This window comes from Aythya fuligula, chromosome 9 (assembly GCF_009819795.1).
Source record: "Aythya fuligula isolate bAytFul2 chromosome 9, bAytFul2.pri, whole genome shotgun sequence".
Classification (NCBI taxonomy): domain Eukaryota; kingdom Metazoa; phylum Chordata; class Aves; order Anseriformes; family Anatidae; genus Aythya; species Aythya fuligula.
The window spans coordinates 11193222-11202602 of NC_045567.1; the positions used below are offsets into that span (position 1 = coordinate 11193222).

Sequence of the window (9381 nt, forward strand, 5' to 3'; positions counted from 1 at the left end):
CACATAGCAGCCCGTGTCCCCGAGGAGCGCTCCCTCCCGCCAGCATGACACAGCACGGGGGGCTCGGGGGCCTGTGCTGACACCAGGAATAGAGGCACGAGAGGCCACCAAGGGCCACGTCCCCACCGTCTGGGTCCTGCCCCGGCAGGCTTTGCACCTCTGCATGAAACACACCAAGCGTTGCTCGGTCTCTTTTGCTTCCTGCAGCCACTGTGCACTTGCTGCTGCGAGCAGCACTCCCGGAAAGCAGCTCGGCAGCAGGGAGTTACTCTGGTCTCGAGCAGCACTGCGGTCGCATGAAGCATTTCATGTCCAGTGGAGCGGGAGGGAGCAGGGGCCACCAGCCGCCCCGCGGCTAACAATGAGAGCCGTGACCCAGACATAACAGAGCAATGCCCAGAGTCAGTTGTTCTCACGATGGCTGCTGAGCCCCAGCCACAACTCAGGCGTCCTAGAGGGAAAATAGCTTTTATTTGGTATGTCACAACGTTTCAGTCAGTATTTAACAGCTCTGTAAAATTTTAGTAAACTCATCTTTCAGCTTAACACCGCCCTGGATACCTGTGCAATCAGATAATAGCGCCTGGCTTTTCTCCCAAACCACAAAATGCACAGGGGCATCTCGCTCCGAGGTTAAGTTTCCTTAAGCTGCTCTAATGCCTGCAGGGACACGCAGAGGTGAAACTACAGCTGAGCATTCAGGATGTGCTGTTTCACCCAGGCTGTGCCAAGGTTTTCTTTGGGCCACCTCATTGCCGAGTCAGATGCTGGATGTGCTAACGAGGGCCAGAAAAAGTCAGGAGTTTAAGATAAATGAAGAATTTGACATTGACCTTCACCATCTGCACCAGACAGTTCTTGACGATTCTTTTAGGCAGCTTCTTCCCAACAGATTCAAGCAAATCTTTGTGGCAGAAGCTGCCTTCAGAGCCTGCTACACACAAAGCTGGTGCCGTGACCGGCTGCGTGTTGGTCCAACAGGGAACAACCTAAAAGCAGCGATCTTCCTGGCTGCCGGCGGGCTTTGCCAACGCCTTCAGTCCCAGAGCACAGCAGCACCTCTGTCTGCAGCTCTGCTGGGTTTCGCTTGCTGATCCCCCTGCGGCTCCCACTAAATGGCCCAGCCACACGCGATGCGATTTAATGGAGCCTGCTATGCAAAGAGGAAAGCTCCCAAGAGCCAGATCCTGCCAGCGCGACGTGCACAGCCAGGGGCAATGTCAGGAGAGCTAAAGGGGCAGTTTCCTTGCAGCCAGCATCACCCCGTCCGCAGGGAAAGCGCTGAGGCTTTGGCTGTAGCCAGGCATGTGTGGGCAGAGCGGTGCTGCTGGGCTGGGGCAGGCTCCCCGGCTCAGAGCGCTCCAGGGAGCTTTGCAACAGGCTCCGTCACTCCTCCTGCAGCTCCTTCTTCCGAAAAGCCTGCAGCCTTCTCCCCACGGTCTGCTGGACGATCTCCAGACCTTCCGCGTCCAGTTCCTTCGTGAGAAGCAGGATGGCATTCAGCACGTTGTTCTGTTGGGACAAGACAGACACTGCTTTATACAAGCACGTTAGCGCCAGCCCCGAGAACGGGGTACTTGATCTTCCAAGGGCTGCTCCTTCTAGGAACTCCACCACCACTGCTGCCAGCAGTTTGCAACAGGCACCTGCACCTATGGGGACAAACCAACCCCCCCTGAGGCCGAGAGGGGCAGAGGCTGCCTGGGAGGAGGCTGACAGGAACGCAGGACAGACTCGTCCACCCAGTCCTGCACCAGCTGCCCACATGCCTCTGCCTCCTGGGCACCCTCCAAGCTGGCTCCGGTAAGGAAAAGCACGTTCAGCTGAGCAGTCGCCCTCCCTCATCAGTGTGAATGTGTGTAGAGTGGGAAAGGATGTGTCCCCACTGCTCTGAGGCAGAGAATCCCAACAGCAGCAGCTGGAGGGAACCTTTGAAGGTCCCCAGCCCAACCTCCAACCAAGGTGGGACCGCTGCCAGCACCGCGCAGCAGCTCTGTCAACCCACGTCTTGAAAACCTCCAGAGGGAGATTCCACAGCCTCCCTGCGTACCTTGTAGGGAAAATGTTTTTCCTAACGTCCAACCTGAACATCCCCAGCTGCAATCTGTGGCCAAGTCCCCTTGTTTAATGTTTTCTTTTCCATAAAAAAAAAAAAAAAAAAAAAGAGGAAAAAAAAGAGGAAAAAGGCCAAGGCCTGCAGTACTCATGGTACTGCAAAGGAAGCTTAAAGCATGAATGAATGAAACTGCGGGCAACAACTAGTGGAACGAGGCAGAACATGGTCCAGATCTGGCTCTGGCCTTCCTGTGCCAATTGAAGCGATGGCACCGAGCCCAGCACGCAGCAATTCCCGGCTGGGCAGCCAAGATCCATGAGGTTCATCTGGGGCTAAACCACTGAGAGGGCTGAGGAACCACCTAAGCACTGGATTCGGCAGCCTCCTGTCCCCCAGCTGCCCGATTTGTACGTGCTTTTAGCACAGCCCCAATGTAAGGACACGTGTGCTTATGTGCAGACAGATGGAGAGTACAAACCCCGCCAGGCTTCCTCCACATTTGGTGGAAAAAAAAAAAACAAAAACACTGCATGGCGTCTTAAGGATGAAAAGCATTTGGGTCTTTAAAGATACTCACTCTCTTCTTTCGGCTGCAGTCCGTCGCTCGAGGTGAAAAGGAGGAAAATTTGTCCCTGGGAACAGGCTTCATACCGAGCTGCTCTCGAATTTTGCTGAAGAAAAAGGGAGGAAGAGCAAATGTTACCAGGACCAGATGGCAAAACCTGACTCTGCCAGGCCAGTTCCCTGCAGTCACAGGCAGCCACGCAGGGAGTATCCAGCCGAAGGACTCAGAGCACGTCTATTCACACACCGCCACTGCCTGCAGAACGCAGCACCCTGAGCAAAACTCCCCCCTGGAGTACGAGCCTCACGGTCAGAAGATGAGACCAGGCATGCCACCACCAGGAAGCTGCTCTCTCCTCATGCCTGAGGCTGGCTGGGACTGACCACATTGACACGTGCCACGGGCAGACGTGCACCAGAGCACGCTGCAGAGGAGCTGAGCGGGACCGGACAGGAGCTCACCTACCAGCGAGGATCCCCGCGGCCGACAGTAAGCAGCCAGCTACAGAAGAGCCGGTTCTGCAGATGGAGAACCAGAGCCACAAGCACCACTACCCCAGCACGGCTCCACCACGCTGAATGGAACAACAGGAACCCGCGCCAGCTGCCGGCCTGGCCGCAGAGTATCGGGCTCGGCTGGCAAGGTCCTTTCACCCCGCCCCGGAGCTCAGCCCGGGAGGCCCAGCAGCTCACTTTGTCTCCTCCAGGCTGAAGTTCAGCAGCTCGCTCTCGGTCTCCGTTGTGGATTCAGCAGCACTGGGCTCAGCGGACTCGGGGCAGCCGTTCCCCACGCTCCTCCTGACCGGCGGGGCCGTGATCTCTTCCCCATCAAGCAGGGCCTGGGACAGTTCTTCCTCTGTCACGGCTGCAAAAGCCAAAACAACAGCCTAGAGCCTGCTGCAACGAGCTCCAGCAGCCCAGGAAGACGGCACCCGTGACCAGGAATGTGCTGCTGCTGCAGAGCTGCGCGACGGGGGCTTCACCCAACAACTCTCCTTTGTACTAGCCTTTTGCTTTCACCCTCCTCCTGCAGGAAAACCCACACAGGAGAACACTGGCGGCTGTCAGCAACCTCCCAAAAGAAGGAAGGTATCAGGGAGGGATGCAAAAGATTCTTCGCAGGCTCCAAAAGCCACCAAATTACTGCCAGCAGGTGGAAAAGCTCTTTTTCTGTAACCGCAGATCCAATTACAGAATCCATCTTTGGCCAGAGCAAAGGAGAGAGCTCTGGAAAAACCACTAATTAGCAGTACATTCTCGGCTATAATGAGCCTCTTTCAGTCCCACGAGTGCTAACTCTGGAGCTGCAGGGCACAGAAGGGAGAAAACAGCTCAGGAGCGATGGCTCCCGGGGAGCCTCTGCCTGGCTGAGCCTCGCCAGCACGGAGGGGCCAAAGGACAGGCAGCACGAGGAAGCAGCACGGGGAAGCAGCACGGGGAAGCAGCACGGGGAAGCAGCACGGGGAAGCAGCACGTCCCTGCTCTCCAGCTTCGCTTCCCTGCCAACACCCACCTTGGTTATCGAGCTTCTGCAGGCTGGGGAGGTTGCGCAGCACCGTCATCCTGTAGCGGTGGGGGTCCGGCCCGCAGCAGGGGTTTTCAGACAGCCACAGCACCCTGAGCCGGGGCAGGTTTTTGAGGTAGAAGAGCTCGTTGAGGCTCCCGATGTTGTTCTTCCTCAGGTAGAGCTCGCTCAGGTTCTGGCACTGGTTGAGGGGCTCGAGGTCCGAGATGCCGTTCACACTGCAGGGAGAGCAGGGGATGAGCGGGCGGGGGGAGCCCACCCGCCCTGGGGTGCCCACCCTCCCTCACCACACGGCAGCTCTTCAGCCCCTTTTCCTGCACCAGCTTCTCTGAGAAGCCTCCCAGAGAAGCAAGGGCAGCGTTAAGGAGTTTCACAGGGAGCAGAAAGGCAGCATTTCGTCTTGGTAACCAGAGGAAAGAATTAAAAAAGCGGGCACTGCTCTCTGCTCAATGACAGCTTTTGGTTCCCCGGCCACCCATCACACTGACACCCTTTGCTCCAGCAGCTGCTCAGGCCAGGAGAACACACTGAAGGTTCCCAAGCCAAAAAGTGCAAATTCAAAGACAGCAGAGGTTCTGCGTGACCCCCAGGACAGATGAAGGACGGGAGAAATGAGCTTTGTGAGATCCCAGAGGCATTTCAACCAGCCTTCTGCAAACTGGCCCCACATGGAGGCCCTGAAAATCCCATCTAAACCCTGCAGTATGACTTGGGGAGCAAAAATCCTGAGACATTTGAACTGCTCTCGAAACAGGGACTGTTTTCTCAGGTAGCAAGGGAAAAGGTGCAGAGGAGTGAGCTGAAACATCAGCATTTCCACATCTCTGCCACTTGAGGAATGGGGCAAGGACAGCCCAGCAGCTCAGGGACACAGTCCCAGAGGCAGTAAGGAACCAAAGTCCAGGACGCGGCCCCACGAGGCACGTGAGCTCCTCCGCCCTCTCCAAGGCCGGCGATTTGGCATTCACCTGAAGGAGATCACCTCGACGTTGGGCAAATCCCGGCATATCGAGATCTGGGCAGGAAGAGAGAGAAGCAATAAGCGGCACTCCCAGGGAGAAGTAAACAAACACACACAGTGATTTGAACTGCACCCAAGCAAGATAAAAGCAGGAGAAGGAATTCAGGTTTGCTTCAATCCGACCCAGGCACCACCAGAGGGATTTGCTGCCTGAGCCAGCGCGGATCCAGCAGCTCCTCCACCCCCTGCCCCACCAGCATCCCGCTGCTCTCCTGCGCTGGCTCCAGGACGGATCTGTCCCTCTTACCGGGGCAGCCCTTTCCTACAGATAGGGTTTGTGTGCGTGCAGGCTGCTGTCTGGTATGTGGGCACAGGCGGGGGCTCGCTGGGGCGGGCGGGTGCCAGCCCCGAAGGATGGAGGCCAGCAGCGCGGTACTTACATCGGTGAGGTGGCTGCCCCTGCGGGAGGAGAGGGGTGTCACGGGAGGGCCGGGTGTCACCGCACCGCCCCGGCATCAGCCCTCTGCCCACCATCCCCTCACCTGGGGGACAGCCCCGGGCCTGTGCTGTGCCCCCACCACGTCCCTGCTGTCCCCACACCTGGGGGACAGCCCCGAACCTGCCCCATGCCCGACCATGTCCCATCTGGGACCCTGAGGGGTGTGTGTCACCCACCAGCCTGGTCTGTCCCCACCCACTGCCTGTCCCCACCCACTGCCTGTCCCCATCCCCTGCCCAGTTTCCAACCCCATCCCCTGCCTGTCCCCATCCCCATCCCTGTCCCCATCCCCTGTCCCCATCCCCACCCCACCCTATCTACTACCCTGTCCCCATCCCCTGCCCTGTCCTCAGCCCTGCCTGTCCCCATGCCTGTCCCCATCCCCTATCCCCATCCCCTGTCCCCAACCCCTGTCTCCATCCCCATCCCCATCCCCATCCCCACCCCTATCCCCACCCCCTGCCTGTCCCCATCCCCGTCCCTGTCTCCACCCCCATCTCCTGCCGTGTCCCCAAGCCCTGTCCCCATCCCCAGCCCATCCCCGTCTGTCCCCATCCCTGTCCCTGTCCCCGTCCCCCCCCACCAGCAGTTCAGCCGCCGGACACCATCGAGCGCGGCGGCCTTGGCGCGGGCCAGCACGGCCCCGCGGGTCAGCCTCATGGCCGCGCCGCGCCGCGTCACGGGGGCGGGGCCACGCGGCGAGGGGGCGGGGCTTCTACACCCGGGGGCGGGGCTTCTCCACCCCGGGACGGGGCTTCTACACCATGGGGGCGGGGCTTCTGTACCCGGGGGCGGGGTTTATACACTCGGGGGCGGGGCCTCTACACCATGGGGCGGGGCTTCTACTGGGGGCAGAGAGAAGGGGGCCGAAAAGCTGCGGGGGCTCTGGGGAGCCCGCTGCGGGCGGCCGGCCGCAACGAGGTGAATGAAACGGCAGGGCCGGGGGGAGAGGGAGAAGGGGAAAAAGCAGAGAAAGCCCCGAAAAGATGTCAGGGGCATTGCCGGCAGCGCTACAGCCACGCGTAAGGCTCAGGGTTTTGAAACAGTGACCCAAGTGGTGAATCTGGGAGTTGTGTAAGTTATATTTTAAAACAGCTGTGGAGAAAGGCTTTTTTTCAGCAGGTAATAGAGGAAAGAAAAAGTGCAGGGGAAAAAAGTGGAATTTCCCTTAATTCCTGATTTCAGGTGTGTTTGAGTGTGTAATAATACATCCACCAGCACAGCTTCTTTTTAGGAATGATAGAATGAAAACTACTTCACAGAATCACAGAATTTCTAGGTTGGAAGAGACCTCAAGATCATCGAGTCCAGCCTCTGACTTAACGCTAGCAGTCCCCACTAAACCATATCCCTAAGCTCTACATCTAAACGTCTTTTAAAGACCTCCAGGGATGGTGACTCCACCACTTCCCTGGGCAGCCCGTTCCAGTGCCTCACAACCCTTTCGGTAAAGAAGTTCTTCCTAACATCTAACCTAAAACTCCCCTGGTGCAACTTTAGCCCATACTTGGTGCATCTCATGTGTTTTATCTCTATTTTTTCACTTCCTGATTACCAAATTAGAGAATTACTTGCTAACGAAATTTGTACGCGCTGGCACAACACAAGAGAGCAATAGGTCTTGTCAGACATGTCCAAAATGTGCCATTTCAGACCTCTGAGCCAGAAGGATGACCTGCCTGTGGCTGAGCAGCTTTGCATAGCTAACAGATAACCATGTGCAGCTGGAGTAGAGGAAAAATCCACTCCCACGAATAATGCAAGAGGAGGAAAAATAATTATTTTGACACATAGAGCTTTGTGATGTAAAAGGCAAGGTGGTGATGTTCATTCAGGGGTTGATAATAACTTTGGCACTAAGTGAGCAATAAGCAGTAATAACTAAGTGAAATGTGACAGATATTCCCAACCTACCACTATTCAAAGCAAAATTTGATGTGGGGAGTCAAATCTGACATATACAGATACACCTAGAGGGGTAAATTTGACACAGGGAGTAGGATTTAGGCATTTATTTCCCATGAATTTCACCAGCTCAATCTATTTCCTTTTTACTGAGGCAGCAAAATGTTTGAAATCCAAGTAAGGTGGAAATATTCCCCATATACTGATTTTTTCTCAGATAGCATCCCCGTGAAGACGCATCAGAGACTGCACACATTCAAGTCCCACGTCAACGACATGCAGATTCCCCATCGAATTCAGATGCTTTCAGCCAAAACCCTCCGCTGCGCATTTTGGGTGAGTATTACGGTTTCTAAACACAGCCCAGAATTTCTAGGTCATGCTCCTGAATGCTAAGCGGCTATGACAGCTCATGTCAGATGCTTCTCAGTACAGAATGTTCCTTCTTCCCTTTGTTACAAGCAGCACAGAGAGAAAACTGATAATTTTGGTGAGCTTTTCAGTGATTCAGTAAACTTCGGAGCTGCTTTCTGTGACCACAGCCCTCCAGGCCTGCTCATGTACAGCACTGACTGTGCCGCAAGGCCAGACAACTGCAACGCATTGTGATAAAACCGTTAAGAAGCAGCGTTAAAAAAAGCTCTGTGGTATCTTTAAACCAGTGAAAGCTGAGGAAATATCACTCATCTTCCTCTTTAGAGGTTGATATATTCATCTTCATGTTCTGGGGCTGGGAGGGAGAGGGAAGGCAGCTGAGCAGCCTGCAGCTTGTCTCTTCTCATGAGTGTCAAAGGCAATAAAAAGGGAGCTGGGCCAAAAAACGAAAAACGGAGCTGAACAGCCCCTGGGCGTTTCAGGAGCCATCACCTGGAAATCTGCAGAGCTGGAGCTGCTCACCACCCAGCAGAGCTTGCCGCTGGCCAAATTGCTGCCTTTGCTTTGCTGCCTAACATTTTACTGCTGGGGCTCCCAGCTGCCACCTTTTAAATCTGTGTGGTGAATAACCAGAGGGAAAAAAAAATAAAAAATTTGAAAGATACCAGGCCTTCCAGCTTTCTGCCTTGCTGCCTGTTTAATGGCAGGCCACGCGCACAGCATTACCCCTACTCTCACTACACAGAAAAAGTGTTTAAGAGAAAAAAAGAAATTGTTGTTTTTGTGCCAGGTGGAAGCAGTAGCAGAGGGGGATCTCGGCCTTCAGGGGAGGTGTGTGGAGCAACTTGTGCCATGGTAGGTGCCAGCCGGAACCGACCCCTCTGTTTTGAAAACCTCCACCCTGGCACAGCCCCTCTGCTTCCAAAAGCACTTGGTAAGTCAATGCAGTGGGGTCAGCGTTTTAAGTAGTGTCAGTTCCCTCCATTGCCCGATTTTGGGCTCCCTGTTTGCTAGATGCGCAGGCAGAGCCGCGTTGCCCCTGTAGGGACGGATGGCGGTGCTTTACAACCACCGCGCCTTGCCCGCGCCTCTGAGGGGGGACGAGGGTTGTGTCTCCCCGCAGATGCACCACGCAGGGGTTTTAGGACAGGTTTTGTGAAGGGATTTACGAAGGAACGACTGAAGGGCTGAGCCAAGGTGCTGTGCTGATGCTGTGCTGCCCTCGCGTGGGTGTTTCAGGAACATCACAGCCCTCCCAAACAAGCACTGTTCAGCATTTCCTCCACAAAACCCGATGTGATCACAGCCATTTTTTAACCGTTCCCGTAACAAACACGCCGTCTGGGGAGGCGGCTTTGTTTTTAGGGCAGCGGGGGACCCCTGAGGGGGCTGGGGACGGAGCAGGAGGGGGACACACGGGGGGGGGGCGGCGGGCGGGAAGAGGGGGGGGAAAAACCTCGCCTCAGGGCGGGCATGGAGGGGGGCGGGGCTTATTG

At 56.0% G+C, this 9381-nt stretch overlaps 1 protein-coding gene across 1 annotated transcript; it reads right to left on the minus strand.

Moving 5' to 3' along the window:
- Positions 1–449: 449 nt before the first annotated feature.
- Positions 450–6276, minus strand: CFAP410 (cilia and flagella associated protein 410). Its single transcript, XM_032193088.1, has 7 exons — positions 6189–6276; positions 5547–5565; positions 5114–5160; positions 4134–4363; positions 3314–3485; positions 2634–2727; positions 450–1512 (listed from the first exon to the last, which is right to left on the minus strand). Exons 1-7 carry the CDS (start codon positions 6263–6265, stop codon positions 1387–1389), a joined length of 765 nt encoding a protein of 254 aa, XP_032048979.1. The 5' UTR covers positions 6266–6276; the 3' UTR covers positions 450–1386.
- Positions 6277–9381: the final 3105 nt, after the last annotated feature.